The sequence below is a fragment of the Eretmochelys imbricata genome, chromosome 1 (genome assembly GCF_965152235.1).
Source record: "Eretmochelys imbricata isolate rEreImb1 chromosome 1, rEreImb1.hap1, whole genome shotgun sequence".
Taxonomy (NCBI): Eukaryota; Metazoa; Chordata; order Testudines; family Cheloniidae; genus Eretmochelys; species Eretmochelys imbricata.
In genome coordinates, this window is record NC_135572.1 from 252,872,866 (window position 1) to 252,897,992 (window position 25,127).

The window sequence follows — 25,127 nt, forward strand, 5'->3', positions numbered from 1 at the left end:
GGTGGGGCCAAGGAGGAGCTTTGTGAGTATTGTGAGGAGCCTTTCATGGAGGGAGTGGGGAAGTTGTGTGTAAACCTGGGGGTAGTCAATACACACTGTACAGCAGGGGACGGCCTGGTGGTTTGGCTATATTTTGGTTACTTAGTGCAGGGACTTTGGGATTAGTACAGCAGAGGTGCTGGAACAATATTTATAGCAGGGGTGCTGAGGGCAGAAACCCTGTATTGGGGCTGTTACTACTTCAAGCCAGGGGGTGCAGGAGCATCCCCAGTTCCAGCACTTCCGCAGTACAGTATCTGTTGTTCTATTAAGCACAATAATTAATGACAGTTCAGGGCTGTGGTTTGTTTACTCCAGGGTTGGGGGGGCAGAGCGGGCGCTGTGGCTTCTGCGGCACCACTTCCCCCTGCTCCAGGGGCGAGGCTTGGCAGCCTGCTCCACTTCAGCCTGCCGGCGCCTCTGGGAGCCACTAGAGGGCGCGGCGGGGCGCCTGGCACTACAACTCCCGTCGGGCCTTGCGGCTGCCACCGCCCCGGGGCAGAGCGCGCACAGCCTGCTGGGGCTGGGCTGCGCGCGGGGCCGGCGCCCATGGTGGATAGTGGCCGAGGGGCAGGGAGAACCGTTGGCTGCCGGGTCCATTCATCGCCGCTGCGTCCCCGCCGCGCCCGGCCGGGCGCCCCGCCGCCATGGAGGCGCTGATCCCCGTGATCAACAAGCTGCAGGACGTCTTCAACGCCGTGGGGGCCGACATCATCCAGCTGCCGCAGATCGTGGTGGTGGGGACGCAGGTGAGCGGGGCCGGGGCCGGGGCCGGGGCCGGGAGGGAGGCGCCCAGGGAGCGCGGGGCGGCAGCCGCCCTTTTGTGAAGGGCACCGGGGGACGCGGGCCTGGGAGGGGCGCTGGCTTCGCGCGGGGCCGGGCCCCGCTCCCGCCTGGTGCCCGAGGGCTCTGCGGGGCCCCTCCGGGGCCTGCCAGCCGGCGCGGGGTGGCCCCTAGGGAGACCCGCCGGCGCCCTTCAGCGGGAGTCCCGCACGGCTGCGCCCAGCGCCCGTCAGTGACTGACTGCGCCTCAGCCCCGGGAGGCGGGGGAGGCTTGTTCCCTCTTCGGCAGGTGGCCTGAGCGAGGGGGAGGCGTGAAGCGACCGGCTCCAAATGCCCCTGTCCCGCTGAAGGTGACTGCGCTGCCCACGCCAGCATCTTGCCGTGTTGGGCCACCAGCGGGCCCCCGTTTTATTCTGGGCTCGACCTTCCTGACGGTGCTTACGCTGCATAACGCTGGAAAGGGGGTATAGTAAGAGAGGGCTGGGAAGGTAACTCCTAACACTGCATCTTTGTGACCCTGGCCCTCTGCTCTCATGTCCAGTCGTTTAACATCTCTGGCAGTTACTTGGATTGATTTCTGTTAAATGGCAATTTAGTGCAACAGCTTAAAAACTGCAAACCTGTGTTGGTTCAAAATAATTGCAGCAAATGACTGGTTTAGTCTAGCCGTGCTAGTAGGTTTTAAAAACCAAACTGATACCATATTGTTGTTTAAAGGGATGATCTCAACTTAAATGGTTTCAGAGTAGCAGCCGTGTTATTCTGTATCCACTGAATGCATCCGATGAAGTGAGCTGTAGCACACAAAAGCTTATGCTCAAATAAATTGGTTTGTCTCTAAGATGCCACTAGTACTCCTTTTCTTTTTTCTCAACTTAAATGTGACCCATAATTTTTTTTAAACCAAGTTATAAATCCATAAAAAGGTTTTACCTATCAGACTGAAAATAGTTCTTAAACAAAGGTTCCTGTGCAGTGTTTGAAACCCAAATGTTGAGCACTAGGACGCTGAAAGTAAAATGAATTAAAAGTAGTAGAACTGAATTTTTTTCTGTTGTCTACACTTGGAGAAATGCACAAAGTAAAGCGCATAAGTAATTACCAACTAAATTAGATTTTTAAAATTCTTTCATTTGTAGTAGTGTAAGGCAGTGTTGTTCTTGTAGATAAAAAAAAGTTTACCATAGCTACTTAAGGTGACCATATGCCTATGACAATAGCAACTCAAATGGAGATGAGGCCGAGCCTATGTATTTTGGCTGCACTTCTGCAGGTGGATCTACATGAACAGGCTATTGAGTCCCCATTGACTTCAGTGGAGCTTTCTGCAGGTACATCAGTCTGTCCACATGGATCCAGCTGCACAACTGGTACTTCTCCATAGCAAGCAGGATCCCATGGCAGCAAGTCTGAGCCTGTGTCTATAGACTTGGGCTTGAGCTACGGCGTTAAAAATAACTGTGTAGACATTCAGGTTCAGGCTGAATCTCTGGCTTTGAAGCTGCCTCCCCTCCCTAGGCTTCAGAGCCTGAGTTCCAGCCCAAGTCCTAATGTTTACAGCTATTTTTAGTGTCGTATCATGAGTCTGTTGGTCTGGGCTCTGAGATTCACTACTGCAACATTCTGTGTAGAAGTACCCTTTGTTAAAAATTTTGGAAGAAAGAATTTGCTTAATTTTTAGGGTTGATGGGTCTTTTTTTTGGTAAGTTATACCAAATCCAACGCAATTTCTGGATACTTGAGGATCAGTTATATTTATGTATGGGGCAGATGGGAAATAATTTTCTGAGCTACTGATATTCTATTTATTCAAGAGAGCGCTATACATTTTGAACTTTGAAATACTTGTAGTACAAAAGCAGCTGTATTGCTGAAGCACATAATAGGTCTGCTCTCTAAGCCAGTTAGAATGTAGTGGTCAAGAGAAGTACAGGAAGCAGCTGTCATTCTGTTTTACCAACATTCATCAGATAGAATAATAATACATCAGTCATTTAGTATAATAGACATAAAATACTTGTAATAGAACACTGTCAAGGGTATATTTCCTGCTCTTAGGGAAAAAGTCTATTTTGCATTTACAGTTAAGTGCCTTACTATTTTTGTAGCAGAAAGGACACCATTATCCTCTGAAAACATTTAATCTCTTCCACTGATATGCTTATTCTTAATGTAAAAGAATTGTAAAACAATAGTTACAGTATTTTTCAGGGTAATTCACTTCCCAAAACAGTTGTAATTGTGGCATTCTTCCACCTGACCCTATGTTTGAAACTTTCCTTGCTTAACTTTGTGCATTTTATTGACATGGCAGTTTGGGGGCAAGAATCTCAAAGGATTAACAGCTTTTCCTAGTTTACCATTCATAAATGCATAGAGCAAATAATGGTCTTAATATCCTTCCGTACAATGCATGTAATTTGAATAGTCCACTGTTATAAATATTCTGTTTTTATATTCTAACAGCTCTGTAGTCAATTTCATGATGATCCTACTTACCTTGTAGATAGGGGTCTCATGACACTGTATTAAAGGGCTTTGTAAAGTCCGAATAAATTGTATACTTCCTAATATTTTAACAGTAAAAATAATCATATTTGTTAGCTCTGATTGCTGTGATGTGAATCTGTGTTGTCTGCGCTCAGTGAAATTATAGCCTTTTGGGTGTGTGCTTGTTTTGTTCCTTTATTAAGGTTGGTTTATGGTTCTACAGATTTCTGGACACTCCTTAAATTTCTTCTTGAATTGTTACATTAGCTTTATTACCTTATTTTAAGTAAATTTTGAAATGAACCTCCTTCAGATTCTCTGTGTAGGCCAGTTACTTCAGAATTTTGTGGTTAAATGCCATATGGCCCTGGCATTCTTATAAGATGTCTAATTTCCTAGTAGTTTGCTGGCAGATGAAGACTTCCTTTAATATTTTGCCTTTCTTCCTTTTGACTTTTCAAATCTGTTTCTGTATTCTTCACCTGCCTCATTCGTTGTGGAAAACGGACACTGTCAAATGAAAGAGAATTTCTCTATCTACTGTCAGTGAATTGTTCTCGTTCTTTCCTTGTGTCTGTTTCTCTCCTTAAATTGCCTTTATTTTTTTTTATATACATTCTATGTGGACAGGAATATTGTTTTAATCTTCTGTAATTTCAATTTCACACTCATCACTTTTGTTCTTCTATATTATAATGGTTCCACTCTTTCTTTGTATATAATATTTCATACCTTGCTTATGCCTTCTCTTATCCATGATATATTTTGTGTTTTTCTGCATGCTGTGTGGATTCTATTTATTTCTACAACATTTTTAGCTAGAAATTGCCCATATCCCATGGGCATGCATTTAATTTATCTTTGAACGCTTTCTATTTCCCCAGTGTGCTCCTTTCCTCCATCGCTTTGTGATTCAACATTTCCTGCATTCCTTGAAAATATGCTCTGCTGAACTTCAGTGTCCTATTTTTTCCCTTTGTAAACACATTTTAGTCCTAATTATAAAATATTTCCTAACGGGCTTTGGGCACTATTATTCAGATGCCTCTGCCTCTCTAGTCATGTTCTGTGTTACTCCAAATAGTGTGAGAATTGTTCATTTTTCAGTTTTCTCTAGGTATTGCCCAGAGCAGCAATTCTGTGTCATAGTATAGATATTTTGCTAGCATTCTTGCCAGCCTTGGCAAAAGGAGTTGGGAGTTGTTACTACTGGTTTCTGCCCTTTGAACCCTTCCCATTACACTAATCTTGTGTCACTAATTCTGGTTATTCTGTCATTCCTAGCGGTGAGTATGTGGTTCTGTTTCTTCTTTGGTTTTATATGTTAGCTTTCTGCATTATCAAATTTTATGAAAAGGCACAGGCTGGAAATACTGTATAAGCAACACACGCAATACAATAGTGCAATAGCATCCAACCACTCTGATGTCTTCATCTTATATCTGTACTTTGCTCTCTGGTTAAGACTTGTTACTTATAAAGCTTTATGGAATGGCCTCAACCTAATAGCACAAAACACTACAGTAAAAAGAAAGAAGGTGTAATATTTGATTGTTCCCAAAACAATGAGTCTATTTGAATGTATATACATACAAAATACATGTGTGATAGTTATTGCTGTGGTTAATTGCCTACACTACAAAAGCGTCTGGGTTCAAGAAGCGGTCAAACATGCGGCTCATTTATACGCAATGAGAATATTATCATATTTGGCCATCTCGGTAGGGCATTAATCCAAATGGCTATGAATGAGGTAGCTTTACTCTTCCAGGTTATTGTTTGCCTTCTGCAGGGTGTTCCTAGAAATCATTGCCTCTCCCATTGATTTAAATAATGACTAGTTTAGTAGTAAACACCATTACAGAAATGCATTATGGGCAACCTATGCTATGTGTAAAATTGTGACTTTACTTGTGCATCCCAGGCATGGCTTTGGGATGGTATTTTAGGTGAGGTATTGTAATACTTAGCTGCACATATGCTCATTAGTAGCACTTCTGAAATTGCCTCTCAGACTTATGTTTGTCTTCTGACTTATTAACTATTGTTTTGTTGCTATTTTGGGGCTTCCTATTGGAAAGTGCCTAAATGTACTTCCCACTATTTAACATACAGCCTTCCTGCATGGATCTTTCAAAGAGAACAGCTGTTTTATTCTATTAATGGCTGTGAGTGTCACACTGATTTGGGATTGCCTTAAATTTATTTTACTTTCTATTGATTTTCTAATCTTGCTGAGTGGATGTGGTGTGCTTAGTACCCTAATGGTAGAACCATTCTGAATGTCATAATGTGGTATGTCAGGTTCTGCATAACAGCTGTCCTGCACATCCACTGTATTCTGTTAGATAAAGTTAAGATTATAATTCTCACAGCAAGATACTGTTGGGGGAAAAAAATGTTTGTGAAGCCAGGTGTACGCTGTCAACTACTGGGATTCAGGGGCAAGTGTACCAGATGTTATATCGGGATATCCTCCTGGAGAGTTGGTACTTGTGCTAGCCATGGTTTAGTTTGTTAAATTTGAGTTCTCCTGCTTAGCTGCTAAGGCCTTGTCTTGACTGGGGATTTGTCCCAATTTCAGCTCTCAATTATAAAACAACGTTGTGCTTGCACTGTGTTGGTGTAAACCTCTGCTTTAGATAGGTCAAGCTGCAATCTGTCATTTACCCAGGTTTCAAGCAGGGGTATGCTCCACTTGGGAAAGCTCTGGTTTTCATGTCTGTAGAAGAGGTTTGCACCTGTGCATCTACACCATTGGCTGGCCACTGATGGGATAGAACTGCAAATGCATAATGCAGACAACAACTGGCAAGGAGTGTGCGTTTGTCTCCGCAATTCCTTCCAGACCCATTGGTTTTTATCTGCTGTTCTCTGTGTCTGGTTTTATGTGTAGTTGTCTTTCTTCCTCTCAAGTGTCTCCTCCCCATGGTTCATACCCTGGCTGTTCTGGTGCCTGCTTTGAGCAGGAGCAGTGATGTGAAATTGACATTAATTAGCTGTTTATTTTACACTTTCAAGACACTGTGTAATCTACTTCTGATGTAGGTTGGATTGAGGAGTACTTGATGGTATGCTGTACTTGTGCCTCTCTGGCCCTATCATTAGTTTCTGCAGAATTTTTTTAGGGCCTTTAGGTTTGTGAAGAAAACCTTCAGAATGTGATCAATGCCTCACTGAGTCTGCAGATGGATGAATGAAAGGATAGTTGTAACAGAAGTATGAACTGTGTCCCCTTCATCTAAAGCAGTGCTACTCAAAGTGGTGGTCCGCAGGCTGGTGCCGGTCTGCGAGCCATCGGCTGCCGGTCTGCGCGCACATTGGAAAAAAAAATTGCCGGTCCCCCACATCAGATAGCTTGAGAAGCACTGAACTAAAGGATTTTAATATTGAAGCCGATGACAGTGTTAACTATATTACTGCTGATCAGTTTAGTGGATACATCTAGCTAGTTAGAGTGTGTGGGTAGAGCTGAGCATAGATAAACTTGGAAGGATTAGATTTTGATTGGTAAAAGTCAGCAAACATCAGTTTCCCCACGAATGAATGAAAAGATATTTCCATTGATGATGATAAAAATCTGTGGATAGGCAAGAGAGAAGAATGGTGTTGAGAAGTTATTAGAATTGGCTTTAAGGCAGAGTGGATAAAAATCAATGATTTAAAAAAAATCGGATTTTTTTATTTAAATCTGATTTTTTTTTGATAAAATGCTTTTTGAGGAAAAACCCTGTCTAAAGATAGTTTTAATTAAGATACGTTATAGCTCAAAGATATCTCATCATGGAATAGGGATTATACATTCTAATTCTATAGTATGAGGCCATATATTCATGTAATGTTTAAGAAAAGTTTTGTAAATGACTTCCAATAGTTCATGGATTAGGGACCCAATCTTATGGGGTTCCACAGGCTTCTGTATAGATTATTTAGGTTAATCTTTCTATCTACACAATGGGATTCAGTGCTCAGTCTAGAACAGGGATCGGCAACTTTTCAGAAGTGGTGTGCTGAGTTTTCATTTATTCACTCCAATTTAAGTTTTTGTGTGCCAGTAATACATTTTAACGTTTTTAGAAGGTCTCTTTCTAGAAGTCTATAATATATAACTAAACTATTGTTGTATGTAAAGTAAATAAGGTTTTTAAAATGTTTAAGAAGCTTCATTTAAAATTAAATTAAAATGCAGAGCCCCCCGGTGGCCAGGATCCGGGCAGTGTGAGTGACACTGAAAATCAGCTCGCATGCTGCATTTGGCATGCGTGCCATAGGTTGCCTACCCCGGTCTAAAAGATGCCATCAGAGATGCTTAGTTTTGCAGTTCTCAAACTGGATTTGTGTCTCCAGAAATAACATGCTTGTTAACAGCAAAAATGTTTTAAAATAAATAAATAAATAAATAAAATATAGAGGTGAGAAATAACAGACCTCAACCCTATTATCCCTCTGCAAATTTTGTGTACACAGATTCAATCCCTTACCTCTTTCTAAAAGTGCAAAGTTTCAAAAAGTTCAATGAATAGAAGATTGTTGGGGGGTGGAATAGATCTGGACAAGGAGTAGAAGTCTGGAGATAAATGTGGGAAGGGAGTGACAGGCAAGAGAAACAAAAATGAAACTGAGCAGTATATTCCCAAAGTCTTGTCTTTCTGAGTGTAGCCTTCATTGATTTGAGATCTACCATACCATTCTCTCACTAGAAGGGAAGACCTATAATGGCAGCAGGCCGTAAAGGAGACCCAGTTTGGGAATAAGAACCATTCAAGAAATATATGTTTGATGATGATGTTTTAAAGAAAGTCACACCAGTGAACTGGTAGAAGTCACTTAAGCACTTGGATTCAGAGACTTGAAGTGATGATCTCACTTTTAACAGCAGTAGCTGCTTCTGCCGGTGTAGAAAGAATATTTTCTTCCTTTGGATTACTTCATTCCAAATTGAGAAATTGTTTGGGTCCTGAAAAAGCAGGAAAGAGTGTTTTTCTTTTCCAGATTATGAACAAACAGGAAAATGAAGGTGAAGACAACTGAGTTAGCTGCAGAAGCCAATATTTTAAATTTCTCATATTGACCTGGCTGACAGTCAATTGATTTTTTTCTTAAATATTTCATTTAACTATTTGAGTTAAAAAAAATTTTAACAAAAACCTGATTAAAAGAAAACTTGTATGTTTAACTAAATTCAAAAATTCATATGCTTGTTTTGTTAAAATATTATGTTTGCTGTTGAAGAAAAAAATCCAGAATACATAATGTTGTGTTTTAGTTAAATAAAAAAATGTAAATGTGTGTCTGGTGATATTCTCCTCCTAATACAGCATGGCAAGAAAATCCTCCAAATATTAATCATTAACCTGTTGAATTGGAGATAGTTCACCTCCCAATGACTTCATAAATATCTGCTTCAATTACCTTTGGCCAGTGAAATAACCAAACAATCATTCATTTTCTGATATAGGTGCAAAACTAATCAGAAAAGTTTTCAAAATAAATCACTTAAAAATGTATAGTGTGTACCTTTTAAAAATGAAACCTACATCTATCTCTGAGTTGAAAAGGATATGTATTAAGGTTATAAGAATCAACAAGAATGCACTTTTATGTAGAAATCCATGATTAAATTGAGTCTTCCTGACTAGTGATTTAAATCAAATTCACCCTGCTTTAAGGATATTTACTTTCATTCCTGAGGGCATTCTGCGCCAAAAAAATAAAAATTCTGTACACAGTATTTTAAAATTCTGCGAATTTTATTTGTCAAATAAATGTGGAGGCTCCAGCATGGCATTGGGGAGCATAGGCCACTGGCTGCGCAGAGGTGGGAGATCACTGTGCATTTCCTCCTCCCCCCCCCCCCAGGGACACAGACTCAGTGGTGAGTCTGCACCCAACCCTGACATAGTGTAAGGACCGGACCTGCCCCAGAAACAACCCAGGTCCCTGCCTCTCCGGGTCAGGTGCACCAGGTGTGGGCAGGCAGGCTGAGCAAGGCAGGATCCAAGTGAGGGGGGGGGGGATCCAGGTGTGGATTGAGAGGGTTCTGTTTAGGGCATTCTGGGTGCGGGTGGCTCATTGGGGGATCCAGGTGCGGAGGGGATTGGATGCACAGGAGCTTGTTGAGGGGGAGGGAGGTTCTGGGTGCAATGGCAATAGGACTGTAGGGGGGTCCAGGTAAAGGTGGTTGGAGCTCAGCTCGGGGGAGGGTGTCTGGGAGATAGAACTTTGCAAAGGGGTCTGGGTGTGGGGGGGTCAGTGTGGGGTCCAGATGCTGGGGAAGTGGGGCTCAATGGGGTGGGGATGCAGGTGCAGCTGGTTGGGGCTCGTCAGGGTGGTCCAGGTTCAGGGGGAGTGGGGCTTGGCAAGAGGGTCTAGATATGATGGGGTCTGGGTATATGGGGGTTGGGCAGATGGGGGAGCAGCTCCCTGTACAGGGATCCCTCACCCTACAGTTGAGGAATGATAGGTTCAGGGAGCATGAAGCGGAGGTGGAGGAGGGTTGCAGAGCTTCCTGCAGCTGGGGGGGAAATCTGGAGGTGGGTCTGACCTGGCCCCAGATGCCGTGCAGGGGAAGAGGAAGTCCCATCCTCCCCAGCCCAGCCAGGACTAGCAGCCGAGCCTGACGCAGGGTAGGAGCCACCAGCCCGGTCTTCCCCAGTCCTGCCTCCTGCCACAGTGATTTACCTCTGCCGGCTGCCCTGGGCACCGAAAACATACTACTGGGGAGGGTTGCATGACCACTCTTGTGGCTTCCCTTTGTTTCCCTGTCAGAAAGTCATTTTTCTTCAAGGAAGCAAAGAAAACTGCAGGGGATGTAAATTCTGTGTATACGCAGTAGCACAGAATTCCTCCACGCGTATACTTTGTATATGTTGACATAGATGTGGACAATTTGTGTTTTAACAGTTATGAAAATTTAACTTTTTGAACTGCAACATGTCATTAAATAATTCTGCCCCCCAATTTCCTGCAACTTATGAAAATTTAAATTGATAAAAATAAAAGCTTAAAACCCATAATTTTGTACAACTGTGAAAGTTTAAAATCAATAAAGTAAAATACTTAAACATTGATATTTTCTGTTGAAATTATTTAAAAAAAAAAAAGTTCTGCCAAGCCTAAGTTTAAAGTACTGCCATTTTTTCATAAGAACATAAGAATGGCCATACTGGATCACACCAAAGGTCCATCTAGCCCAGTATCCTGTCTTCTGACTGTGCCAATGCCAGGTGCTCCAGAGGGAATGAACAGAACAGGTAATCATCAAGTGATCCCATTTCCTGTCACCCATTCTCAGCTTCTGGCAAACAGAAGCTAGGGACACCATCCCTGCCCATCCTGGCTAATAGCCATTGATGGCCTATCCTCCATGAATTTATCTAGTTCTTTTTTGAACCCTGTTATTGTCTTGGCTTTCACAACATCCTCTGGCAAAGAGTTCCGCAGGTTGACTATGCGTTGTGTGAAGAAATATTTCCTTTTGTATGTTTTAGAGATATTGTAAAAGCATTTTTTTTGTAGTTTTTCAAAACTGGAATTGTCATCTGTGAAGCTAACAAACCGAAAAGGATTATCACAATGGACTGCTCCACTAAGGATCTTCATGCTGTACCAAAAGCATTGTTAAGATTCCAACTGCACTAAGAGGCTGTGAAATTTACTTGTCTTGAATGCCTTGCATCAGTTGTGCAAAACTTTTGATTCAAGGTCAGTATCAGAGATACAATACTTGTAACTAACTGGCATCATACCTGGCAGACAGAGACTAGGGATGCCATCCCTTCCCATCCTGGCTAATAGCCATTGATGGACCTATCCTACAGGAATTTATCTAGTTCTTTTTTTGAACCTTGTTGTAGTCTTGGCTTTCATAACATCCTCTTGCAAGGAGTTCCACAGGTTGGCTGCTTTGTGTGAAGAAATACTTCCTTTTGTTTGATTTAAACATGCTGCCTATTAATTTCATTTGGTGACCCCTAGTTCTTGTGTTATGAAAAGGAGTAAATAACATTTCGTTATTTACTTTCTCCACACCAGTCATGATTTTATAGACCTCTATCATATCCCTCCTTGGTCGTCTCTTTTCCAAGCTGAAAAGTTCCAGTCTTATTAATCTCTCTTCAGATGGAAGCCATTCCATAACCCTAATTATTTTTTGCCCTTTTCTGAACCTTTTCCAATTCCAATATATCTTTTTTGACTACATCTGTTCGCAGTATTCAATATGTGGGGGCACCATGGATTTATATAGAGGCAGTATATTTTCTGTCTTCTTATCTATATCTTTCTTAACAATTCTCAACATTCTGTTTGCTTTTTGAACTTCCGCGGCAAATTGAGTGGATGTTTTCAGAGACCTATCCACAATGACTCCAAGATCTTTCTTGAGTGATAACAGCTAATTTAGACCCCATCATCTTATGTACAGTTGGGATTATGTTTTCCAATGTGCATTACTTTGAATTTATTAACACTGAATTTCATCTGCTATCTTATTGTCCAGTCACCCAGTTTTGAGAGATCCTTTAGTTGCTCTTTGCAGTCTGCTTGGGGCTTAACTATCTTGAGTAGTTTCTGCAAATTTTGTCACCTCACTGTTTACCCCTTTTTCCAGATAATTTATGAATATGTTGAATAGGACTGGGCCCACTGCAGACCCCTGGGGGACACCCTATTTACCTCTCTTCATTCTGAAAACTATTTATTCCTACCCTTTGTTTCCTATCTTTTAACCAGTTATCAATCCATGAGAGGACCTTCCCTCTTTTCCACTGACTCCTGCTTGCTGCCAGGGCTCTGTTCACCTTCTGAGTGGCAGAGTGCCTTTTCCAAATACTTGATAACGTTTTTTTTGGTTAATCTGTTTTACCCTGGTGCCTTAATCCTGCCCACACTTAAAAAAAATTGTTTCCAAAAGAGCTGAGGGGGAAAAAAAAAGTCAATTTGACAACCACAAACATACTCTCTAAATCTAGAGAAATCTGTAATGTATGTTAGAAGCTGTTGGAGAAGATTCCTACACATGATGATCAGAAGGCACAGGCTTAATGTTGTCAAATGTCTAAATAATAAATCTCTAGCAATGAGTTTTCTTGTTTGGAATTTAGAATCAGTTTAAGACTACAGTAGAACCTCAGAGTTACAAGCATCTTGGGAATGGAGGTTGTTCATAACTCTGAAATGTTCGTAACACTGAACAAAACGTTATGGTTATTTCAAAAGTTTACAACTGAACTGTGAATTTAATATAGCTTTGAAACTTTATTATGTAGAAGAAAAATGCTGCTTTCCCTTTATTTTTTTTAATAGTTTACGTCTAACAGAGTACTCTACTGTATTTGTTTTGTTTTGGTCTCTGCTACTGCCTGATTGTGTGCTTCCAGTTCCAAATGAGGTGTGTGATTGACTGGTCAGTTCACAACTCTGGTGTTTGTAACTCTGAGGTTCTTCTTCAGCTATTTTTAAGATACAAGATGGCTTGGGTTTTTTTGCTATATTGCAAAGTGGGATTTTATTGTTTTAAAAAGGTTGAGCACAACTATTGTAATATGTTTGTACAGTACTACTTATGAGTGTGGAAAGGCAGATCCATACCTTCCACTGGAACTTGTTTGAATGGTCAATATCCAACATCACTGTTTCATGACACGACTTGGAAGAATTGCAGTCAGCTGTAGTACTGAGTTGAAACTCCAGCAAAGCAGAAGAGTATACTGGCTCAATTTGTTGTTATAGAATGTATTTATTGATGAAGGATTTGCAGTTGATACCTTTTTGCTGTATCTCACCTTTCTGCCAAAAATCAGAGGGCTGTGTGTGCATATGCACAGGGGATATAGATATGGGCTACCCCTTCTGAAGCCTGCTTGGAGTGCAGTTCTACTGTAAAAAGGAACTATATGAAAACTCATGGGTCCAGCTTCCTATGTTTTTAAGAGTCCACTCTGCTGCCTTTATTAAATATGCTTTACTCTTGTTAGCCCTGTAGAGCCAATGCAACTTAGGTTTGTCTACGCAGCAAAATTGACTGGAATAGCTATTGTGTACTTAGCTATTCTGCAATACCTATTCCATAATAGTTTCCCATGTGCATACTTTATTCCAGAAATATTAATGCACTTCCAAAGTAAAGTAATTATTCTGGAATAACATCCATGTGGGGAGCTGTTCCAGAATAGCTATTGTGTAGCTACTTACTCTACAGTAGCTACCCCAGTCAATTTCCCTATGTAGACAAGTCCTTAGAAAAAGTGAACTAGATTCTATTCCTCCCTATGCATCAGCTATGGAATTGCTTACTAAATTCGGAATATGGGGCCAAATAGTTACAACAGTGCAAACTGCTGAAAGATGATGGGTTTTACACAGGTGTTACGGAGAGCATAATCTGGCCAGCTGAACTTTTACTACTGTATTTGTGATTGTATGTAAGAAGGAAAGAATGCAGCTTTGCAAATCCCACATGGAATCTCAAAGCAGGGCTGGTAAGTTAGTTTTAAGAAAATGTTGAGGAGATGATTCTGTCCTATAGTGAAAGGTTTTGCTATTTCCGAGTTCTCATTGCAGTTATCTCATATTGTAGGGAAAACTCTGATATTGACATCATTGCTTTGCTAAATCAGGGCTATAATGCCTCTGCTTTGCTCTGTGGTCCTACTTTCAGCCTAAGTTATCTCATGCATCAATTCTGTACCTTTTCCCACTACTGCAGTTGTGTGTAACTCTGCAAAAGACGATGCATTTACAAATTATCCTTATTGAGGAGTTGAAATTCCTCAATTGTTGCATTTGACAACTTATCCCTTACTGGAAACACTTTTTAAAATGAGAAACTTTATCTTGGAAGCTACAAAAGGACCTAATGATAAATTTAAAGAGCAACGATCAATTTAAACTGTTGTTTGACAATATCTACAGCTAGTACAAGTTCATTAGTGTTAATGTCTGAAATTAGGTGAGGGTGCAGTTCTTGTCTGAAAATGACTGTAAACTGATATTGTAGGGTTTGTTTTTTATGTATCATTAGTTATTGATTGAGAATGTTTCGGTCTGAGAAAAAAGATGTCTGCAAACTCATAATGGAATCTGAGTAAACCTGAGTTTATTCCTTCTTTTGTAGTCTCACTCATAATAAAGATTCTGCAGAAGAAATTCTTCTGAACCACTGCAACCCATCTGTATTGTACAAGTGTGATTTAGGAAAGAATTTGGCCCTATTTGGAACTTATGGTATGGGTACATCTACACAGCAACTGGGAGATGTGATTCCCAGCTTGGATAGACGTATGTGCACTAGTGCTGCTTGAGCTAATGCATAAAAATAGCAGTATGGCCATAGTGGTGTTGTCAGTTGTTGGCTGCATGTGTTCTCTCTGTGTGCTGCAATGGGTCTGGCCAGATGGCCCATACAGCAGACTTTGATGGAATTGTCCAAGAAGACTACAAACTTGGTTCAGTGGCAAAGGCGCTCCACCAGATTTATTGTTAAGGAAGCAGAGTCCTAATGCCCTGGCTCAATGGTTACAGGTACAATAATTAAGGCTACGTTTTTTCACGGATATTTTTAGTAAAAGTCATGGACAGGTCATGAGCAATAATGAAAAAATCACAGACGCCCGTGACCTGTCCTTGACTTTTACTAAACATACCCCTCACAAAATGGGTAGCCTGGGCAAGGGTGGTAGGGACTGGGAGCTCCAGGGTCCCCCTCTGCTGGAGGCTCCAAGTTGTGGGGGACCCTCCTGCCACCCACAGCATCCAGAAGCTCTGGGGGTCCCTCTTGCCGCCTGCTGTCTGCTGTAGATGGGCAGGGAGCAGTGGAGTCCCCTTTGCGGGTGGGGAGCAGTGGGGTCCCCTGCCTCCCATGGTGGCCAGGAGCGGTGGCAGCGTGAAGCTGCGGGGGTCCCCCCTGCCACTCTGCAGGTGGCAGGGGATCCTGCAGCTGGCGCTGGCTGAAGTCATGGAGGTCTTTGGAAGTCACGGAATCCATGACTAAATCGCAGCACTAACAATAATACATGTATGTTTGTTACAATGAACCAGCCCAGTAAGGGATGTGACTTTCCGCTCCCCCCTCAGCCAAAGACACCTCCTCTGTGACTACTCTTTTATACATTGATACAAACAAGTTACATATTGCCCCTCTGATGTGGTTAGTTACCACCCTTCACATTGTACATGTTGGTTCAATCAAACCATCTTTATCCATCACTTTGTAATCTTTAGGAGGGGTCAGTGTGTCCCCATATCATCTTCGGGGAGTGTATTTACACCATAACTTTGTATTGGGGTGTTCTGGCATGATCTTCTGGAATATGTTTTTGCAAGTGTCCAGCGCCCAGCACTTTTTAGGAGTGTTTTTGCAACACCAGCCGTGTTCTTGCCAAGTTCATGTTCCGGACAGTGAACCTGCAAGCAGGCATGTTTTGTTACAGAGCTCAACTTTTGCTCATAGCCTGACTCTTGCTAACTTTGCATTATATAAGCAGGGCCTTAGGCTTTAAAGGAGGTCTTATGTCTCCGGGCTCTCTTTTTCTACTACAAATGCTATGGGTGGCAGTTTGGGCTAGCAGCCTGAGTATAAGCTCTTCTGACCCCCAGCTACATACTTTGCGGCTTGTGTGAGCTGTCATCCATGCCAGCTTAGCCACACTGCTACTTGTAGGCACTAATGTGAGCAGAACTTGTGTGTGTGTGTGTGTGTGTGTATATATATATATATAGGTGTACCCTATATCTTTACCTCAGAGTTAATGTAAATTATCTATGCTCAAGTTAACTCCTCTTGAGTTAACCTGGTTTGAGTGAGAGCATCCATCCTGCAAAATAACACTGGAGCTACACAGAGTGCGGGATGTGAGCTGCTGATGAGTTCTGCTAACTCCAACTGTGTTCTCTTATCTCCTGGTCAGCCAGCCACCTTGAGGTAAAAACATCATCAGACTCAAGTTACGGATTTTTGTGTGTGGATAGACTTAAGCCAAGAGCTGCCTGTAACTCAGTTTAGCAGTGAAGACATCAGTTGTGGATGGACGAAGAGAAATAGAATCAAGCCCCATTTTCTAACTGTTGGCTCTGTAGAGTTGCTTGGGTAGAAAGTAGTTAAAATGTACAAATCAGAAGATATGTCCAAAATTCACACAGGGAACAGGTCTGTGGAATGAGTGCCACATTTATGTAGTTATTTTTCAGAGTGGTTCCACATTCCTATTCAGATTATTTAGGTGTGATTATTTTGGACTTTTTTTCATCATAACGTAACTCCAGCTGTGGTTTGCAAATCTGACAACAACAGCATAACTTTTAGTATGGTTTTTAAGTCTTTCTCAATTTTTGGTAAAATAGCTCTCTCCCAGAGCATGAAGCTCTTATTTTTTTTATTTTTTTTTTTAAATTAAAGTTTAGGCTGTTGAAATTCTGAGTAACGATTGAAGGTTTTGGCCCTGTATACTTGAGAAGGAGATAAATTCTAAGGTAGAAGTTGTATTCATAAATATTCTCTTTAATGCTCTCTTGCTGTCTGTTTTCTTTAGTGGGGCAGGTAGTGATTTGGTTGTCTTGTCCCATCACATCAATAAAAATCTGTTACTACTTTGCACTTTATAATTTAACCCCTTAGCAAGTCACTTTTTAATCCCATTCTTTTATCCTCCTTTCACTGTGTCCATCTCTCTCTGTGGCACCTTAATCTGCTTTTGTAAACAATGATATGGTTAGGTTCATGACCTCCATATCAGTTCTTGACTTTAAACTATTGTTAAAGAAACAGCTTTCTATGCTGAAGATAATGAAGGGTAGCAGCAGTTTATTTTGGGAATAAGACAGTTGTTACCAAATTTTATTTACTATTTTGATTTAAATAGTACCCCCGTGACAGTGTACAAACCCTGCACTGGAAAGGAAGGGGCTAAGCAGCTACTTTGGACCAAGGCAGCCCTGACCCCCCTCACCTGCAAAGCATGCATGGGCTGGAGGAGGAACTTAAAAGGGGAGCAGATCAGCTCAGTAGCTGGCTGGTGGAGAGCTGACCTACATGCTGATCTCTTGGGAAGGAGCACCGCAGGAGCTGCTACTGGCTGTACCACCTTTGCCAAACCCACAGAGAAGGGACTTGCAGCTCTCAGAAGATCTGAGACTTTTTGATTTCAGTTATTTCATATTTTTACTTTATCCATTGGGAAAAGAGGGATTTGGTAGGAAGTGATCCAGGGAGGCGAGACAGCAGGCTCGCACTTTGAGACGCAGGACTTAGCTTCTTACTACTGGGCCCTGGATTGGAACCCAGTGGAGAGGGTTCTGTAGAGCTAGTGTGTAGCAGGTAGACTTGTCAATATGCTCAACGATTATTAAATAACTACCATGATGGTGGGTGATAATTTGGGGACTCAATAATTCACTGCTTGCCAAAGAGCTTTTTAGCTCCCTGTCCTCTATTCTTATCTCCTTAACTGCAAACTACAGAGAAATTGAATAGTGTAGTATGGTTGTATTAAAACAAAACAACTCGCAAAACCAAACCCGTCAATCCAGAATTGTAGTGAATTTAGGTGATGTACCCAGGCCTAGTAAATCTTAGATGTTTAACAAGGTATTTCCTCAAACCTCTGTATATATTTGGGGTCGGGAAGGAATTCTCCTCCAGGCAGATTGGAAGAGGCCCTGGAGGTTTTTCGCCTTCCTCTGTCGCATGGGGCACAGGTCACTTGCTGGAGGATTCTCTGCTCCTTGAAGTCTTTAAACCACGATTTGAGGACTTCAGTAGCTCAGACATAGGTGAGAGGTTTTTTGCAGGAGTGGATGGGTGAGATTCTGTGGCCTGCGTTGTGTAGGAGGTCGGACTAGATGATCATAATGGTCCCTTCTGACCTTAATATCTATGAATCTATGAATATGATTTTATTGCCGATCTAAGCAGAACTCCTTTGTTACACTTCTACCAACCCCATACACAAGTTCTGCAGAGGGAAATGCCACTCAGATGGAATATAGGATTGTGCAGTCCTAGTGAAAATATTTCTTAACTGCTGTGTTTTGTCAGCTGCTGCTGGTTGATTTTCCTATAGACAAGATGCATCAGGTTTGCAGTCAGTGGAGTTATCTGCCAAAAAGTGTACAAATAGCCTTGCAAAATTCTACTTGGGATACTCCTTTTCATGTGTAAAATCCTAGTATATCGATGTAGAAAGGATAAGTACCCAGATCCAAACATCTTTTTTGGTGACACTTGTATGTTTCCATCATGGTGTAGCCAGGAAAATTAACCTTCTACTATACTGTTACTCATTGTAGTGTTACTGTGAGATGTTTAAAATAGTCACCTCAAAAGATACAGAGTTGCTTTATAGAAGTTAAAGTACAATTAAGCAACTTTTCAGTTCTTTCCAAAAGGTTGTTGTGAAGATTAACGTTCTTAAAGTGCTTTGAGATCTGTGGATGGAAAGTGCTAAAAAAGTGCAAAATATTTTCTTAAACCCAGTAAGTTTCCCAGGGCTGACTATAGGATTTTTGCCGCCCCAATCAAAAAAATGTTTGGCCGCCCCCACTTTTTTTTTGCCCCTCCCCCCCTTCCCAACCCCTTCCCCAAATCCCTGGCCCCTCCTCCTCCCCCGGGCATGCCACATTCCCCCCCCCCCATTGCTTCCTGCGGCTCCCTGCAACCCCCCGCCCTCGCTCACCTCTGCTCCGCCTGCTCCCCTGAATGCGTTGCTGCTCCGCTTCTCCCCCCTCCCTCTCAGGTGAGGGAGAGGCAGCGCGTTCAGGGGAGCAGGCGGAGTGGAGGTGAGCGAGGATGGGGGGGGAGTGCAGGAAGTAATGGGGGGGCAGAAGAACTGCTCCCCGCCCCAGCTCACCTCCACTCCATCACCGCCGCCACCTCTGAGCGCGCTGCCGCTCGGCTTCTCCCCCCTCCCTTCCAGGCTTGTTGCGCGAAAGAGCTGTTTGGCGTGCAGCAAGCCTGGGAGGGAGGGGGGAGAAGCGGAGCAGTGGCGGTGCACTCAGGGGAGTAGTCGGAGGCGAGCTGGGGCGGTGGGGGCTGGAATGCCGCCCCAAGCAACGTGCCGCCCCAAGCACCTGCTTGTTCTGCTGGTGCCTAGAGCTGGCCCTGTAAGTTCCTACTTCAAGGTTGGTGAAATAAATGAATACAATCTGTGGAGGCATTTGTTTTCCTTTAAATAAAATATAAAATATTAATATTACAGCATTGCAGTAATGGGTATATAAGAAAGTCATGGATGTGTTTCGATTTTCAGAGCAGTGGAAAGAGTTCAGTGCTGGAAAGTCTTGTGGGGAGGGATCTGCTCCCACGAGGTACTGGAATTGTCACCCGGAGACCCCTTATCCTGCAGCTGGTGCATGTCTCACCAGAGGATCGTCAGAAAACATCTGGAGATGAAAATGGTAAGAGTGATCCAAATGGGATTTTAATCTTCATGTGTTTATGTAGTTCTCCTTAAAAGGAAACACCTCGGGATATTTCTATCCTTTTTGTGCATTCAAACCAAGTGGGAAAAAATCACTTGAACTTTAAAATGTATTTGCTCATTTTTTCTTATTCCTTTGAGGCTTATTTTATACATATATTGTGTTGAAAAAACAGCCACTGTAATCCCCTTTTCTACCCATACAACAGAAGCTGCAAAAACTCTGGCAATTAGGAGAATTGGTTCTTTCAATAGCTTTTCTTCTTTAACAGTTTCATATTTGTAGTCTTACCTCTGTTCTCTCCCTTGTATTCAGTGAGCACCTTTTGAGAAGAGAGTATTCCAGTATCTGACCGGTAGTGATTGCATAGGGTGTGCAGAGCATTTTTGCTTATGTTCTCTGTTCCTGATGATAAATAAAACCTCCCCAATAAGTGCATGACTGTGGAGAGGAGTTAAAGAATGTATGTACACTGGAAAAAATAGTGGGCTGGGGAGTACAAAAACAAGCCTTTATTGGTTTAAACCTTAATTGGAACCTCCAGTGGCATATTGATATCATTTACTAAGCTGTATTGAGAAATTCTAAGCCGTGTGAAAGTAGGATGATTTAGATTATTCTAAATCTCGTCTAGTCTAAAGCGTTAGTCTCTTTTAGCGACTCCTTCTTATCCCTTGGCAGATCAAGCGTGTCACCTCAATTACCAGTTGGGAGTTGGAACAGTTTCACTTTGCATTAAGTAATACTTTTGGTCTATGTGAGAATGAGACCACTAGAATTAATCAGTCATAGCAAAAAATATTTTCATTTGACAGTGGAACCACATACACTTCTGATAGCATGATAAACTTAAATATAAATACTAGAATTGTTAGTTTTCCCTGAATTTAAATAAAGCTCCTTTAAAAACCTTTAGTTCGAAACAGATTCCTGAAAATATTAAATCAAGGCTCTAGAAGTCTGTTACTTGTTATAACACGCAGCACAAGAAACTACTCCACAAGCATGGGCTCTGATATGGATATTAAAATAGAACCACAGAACACATTTGGTTTCTTTAAAGTATCCATAAAATTTAATTTCACGTTATTTGTGTTTTATCTGCACCTAATGTGTTGGTACCCTTTCAACTGCTTTGACCTTGCGCACTGTAGAATGAGATACATGATAATTACTAGTTTGTTTGTCGTAGTCTGCAAGTTTAAGGGTAGAAAAGATGGTTTTTTAGACTAGGACAGATTATTAGGAGTTTGTAGGCATCTCTTCTGTTCTCAACTCTGTTACAAATTTCCTGTGACCTTGGGCTTCAGTCTTTTCAACTATAAAATGGGGATAATGGCACCTACTGCACAGAGATGGTAAGTTAAATAAATATTTATAAAGCCCATTGAGATCTTTGAATGAAAGCCACTACATATGTGCAAAGTGTTATATCTACATTTTTAATTTTCAGAGTAAGGTAGGCTCATCTGATCGGAATGGACAGAGCTTTATGGCTTCTATCAACAAAGTTAAAATTTCTTTACTGAGGTGCAAATAAACTGCACGGATGCTCCAAGAAGCTGGGACAAACTAAAGCAAAATACACAGACGCTTTTCAATAGATACCTTTCTTTATGTGTAGGGCCCTGCCAAATACATGGTCCGTTTTGGTCAATTTCAAGGTCATAGGATTTTAAAAGTAGTAAATTTCATGATTTCAGATATTTAAATCTGAAATTTCACAGTGTTGTAATTGTAGGGATCCTGACTCGAAAAGGAGTTGTTGGGGGGTCGTTGTACTGCTACCCTTACTTATGTGCTGCTGCTGACGGCGGCACTCCCTTCAGAGCTAGGCAGCTGGAGAGCGGTGGCTGCTGGCCAGGAACCCAGCTCTGAAGGCAGAGCTGCCACCGCCAGCAGCAGTGCAGAAGTATGGGTGGCATGGTATGGTTTTGCCACTCTCACTTCTGCGCTGCTGCCTTCAGAGCTGGGTCCTCAGTCAGCAGCTGTCCCTCTCTGGCCGCCCAGCTCTGAAGGCAGCAGCACAGAAGTAAGGGTGGCATGGTATGGTATTGCTGGCAGGGCACTGCCTTCAGAGTTGGGTACCCAGCCAACAGCTGCTGCTCTCTGGCCATCCATCTCTGAATGCAGCAAAGAAGTAAGGGTGGCAATACCGTGACACCCCTGCTTCTCCAATAACCTTGCAACCCCCCTGCAACTCCTTTTTAGGTGAGAACCCCCAGTTTGAGAAATGCTGGTCTCCCCCATGAAATTTGGTCTTTTGTGTGCTTTTACTCTATACTATACAGATTTCATGGGGGGGAGACCGGGTTTCACGGTCTGTGACACATTTTTCATGGGCGTGAATTTGATAGGGCCCTATTTGTGTGTTAGATGTAAGTACACAAACAACTGTCTGTATATAAACCTATATGTAGCTAATTATGATGATCAGATGTGTCTCTTTCATTCCAGCCTCAAGGACTAAAATGACATGAAATAAAGAATAACCATATGAACTTTGTCCTTCCATAGTAGCTGATGTGACGCATAGTTGTCCTATGATAATTTTAGGGATTTAGAGAATTTTCTTGTTTGGAAAAAATAACTCATTTTACTTTCTTTTGAATATTAACAAAATTATATGCTGCTGAGTTTGGCTGCAGTATTACTGACTGTTTCTTAAATGAGTCAGCATGGTCTGTTTCTCATACAATGTCAAAGCTGCATGCTGTCAGAGGGTCTGTTTTGCTGATATTATAAAGCAAACACTGTTAAGGAGATGAAGTCCAGAATTTGACCTACATTTAAAAAACAAAAACAAAACACTTTGGCAGGTAAATACCCTCTGCAATTTGAATTTTATGTGTAATTTTGTCACCAAACCGAGAGTATTAATATGAAGCTGAATGACAACACAGGACAAATACCAGTGGGAGAGAGGAGTGCTTAATCTATTGGACCTCTAGTACTGTTCCCTAACAAATGCTATTCTCAGAATTAAATATGTTCCTGCTGACATCATTGTGCTAGTGCATATGTAGAATTATAAAAACCATTTTAGCTTTGAAATGTAGTGTGAAAGTTTTGCCAGATGAACTAGGACTACTTGGTAGTTCATTATTAAGATTCCAAGAATAGTGCAAATAATGGATTATTTTCAAAATAATTAGAATTATATTCCACTTGCTAATAAGATGAAAGTATATGTTTCTAAAACTGACGTACAGTAGTTGCATATGGTGGCCATACAATACAGTTTGTAAATAAATCTAAGGACAGTTGCATATCTGAACTCTACACCTCTAACTCTGAAGTGCATTTCATGGAACTAACCCTGTGGCACTTGACTGTAGTTGATTAAGTTGGCTACTAGTTAGAGTGCCAGGTAATGTCACAGGCTAGCTACCAATTTTACTAAAGTTGTTAAAGGCAACTTACTAGACTTGAGAAATCTTATAATTTTTTTAAGTCCGGCCCATAATATCACAATCACCAGACAGGGCACTGGATAGCAACATATGCCGTTTTTGCAAGAATGCTGGATAATCAGGAATGCTAGACATTTATTGTATAATAAAGAAGAGTTTCATATTATCCGCAATGTTATAGCTGCTCCGGTTATTCCAGTTTAGTAAACTTGGTTTCTGTTTCAGAACTCTTGGGAATATCTGTTCTCTCAAGCATATTTTAGCATCTGGTCATTAAATAAATTGACATATTTGCTTTTACTTCTGTTTTTAAAAAAATACACGAAACTTGCAAAATCTCCAATAAAAATCAGTAGCTTGGGCAAAAAATATTATGATGCACCCCTAATTAGAGTGAATTAGAATTTGGAAAACAAACTTAATATTTGCCCGTCAAACTGACAGTGTCTTAAGTGAGGGAAGATTTTTCTGCTAGTTGAATCTTATACAAGAAGTCCTCCGTTTCTGCACCAGTGCACTGTACTATTCTGAACATACTGTTAATGAACTCTTCATGCTCATAAATGTACGAACACATAAAGGTTCCTTGTGCTTTCATTTGAATGCCTCCTTGTATTGTGCTGATCTTGACTTAACATTTTAACACCAGCTTTAGCTTGTCTATAAATCATATACATCTTGGTTCCAAAAGTGAGGCTTTGTACATGATGTTTTTATAAACAGAAATTTATCTTCAGCATGGGTATATTCACCCAGAAAATTCCTCCCTTGTTTTGTAGTTTAAAGACTTCAGAATTGTCACCTATTGTACTTGATTTCGGATCTTAATATTGTTGTGCAGAATAATTGTTTTTCAAAAACAGTTGAAGGTAAATACATTGATATAACGACTGTGCAGGCAGTTGGAAATAACCTCTACTTTCCAGTGATTCTAATTTCATCTTGATATCCTTTGACAAGAGTCAGTGTGATTTACCTGAGGAATGAGCCCATATAATTTTTCTCTGGAAGAAGCCTACCTCCTGTGTTTGAGTTTGATCCTCAGCACTCTGGTAGGGAGGATAAGTCTAAGGACCATGTAACTGACAGTGTTTCTGATTTTCTTTTGTGCCAGACCAAAGAGCAACCATTTTTTGAGTCACTTTTGAGCTTTCCCTGACATGATAAAATCATACCGCTTCACTGAAATGAAGGGATAGTAAATACGATTGCTCTTCAGTAGAGCAGAATTTGAAGCTTCCGAAGAGCTTCTAACCCAAAATACAGAAAATATATTAACACAAAGGGAATAGTCTACTCCATTAGAAGTGAGGGATTAAGCACTGCATTTTCACATCACCATATCTGACAGAGAGAGAGTGTCTCTGTAACTCTCATTTACACTGAGGTCTGAGAGAGAGAGACCCTCAAATAGTTCTGTTTGTTGACCACCATATGACTGTTTGTGGCAATAGCACACTGCATTGTTTTCTATTGAATTATAGGACAAGAAAGCAATTGAGAGAGCTCTGTGAAATTTCTGCCCCCCTTAATTATTAAATTGGCCTTGCAGCTAAGAGTCATTTTTATAATTAAACTTCATCCATTTTGTGGGAAGATGGGATGGGGGAGAGGACGTATGACAGATCAGTTTAGTAACCTTTACTGTTTGAGTATCTGAGATGGGACGTTAAATGTTGCAGTCTTATTGAACAGTTAATATGGAGCCAGAAGATAGGAGCCAGAGTCTGAATCTAGAATCTGAAGTTTACTTAAGCAACATTATTTTATCAGCTTTTCACATGAGTACCTCCAAACACAGGATGTTGTGATATCTGAAGCAAGTGCTGTTTGTATCTCAGTAGCAGGCAGAAGCCCCAGTCAGGTTTTGGGGCCCCCTGATGTGCTTGGTGTTGTACAAGCACAAAGGAAGACAGTTGCTGCTGCAAAGAGCTTACCATCTTAAAAGACAAAGTGTGGAGTAACTGGCACATCATCATCAGAGTG

At 41.5% G+C, this 25,127-nt stretch overlaps 1 protein-coding gene across 4 annotated transcripts in view; it reads left to right on the forward strand.

Annotated features, from left to right (window-relative positions):
- The first annotated feature begins 566 nt into the window (after window positions 1–566).
- DNM1L (dynamin 1 like) overlaps window positions 567–25,127 on the forward strand; it is a 63,967-nt gene continuing 39,406 nt past the window's right edge. For all 4 annotated transcript variants that reach the window (XM_077827887.1, XM_077827861.1, XM_077827878.1 and 1 more), the window contains exons 1-2: window positions 567–788; window positions 19,557–19,704. In XM_077827887.1, the coding sequence (XP_077684013.1) occupies window positions 687–788; window positions 19,557–19,704 (250 nt within the window). In that variant the 5' untranslated portion in view covers window positions 567–686. The remainder of the gene's footprint in view (window positions 789–19,556; window positions 19,705–25,127) is intronic.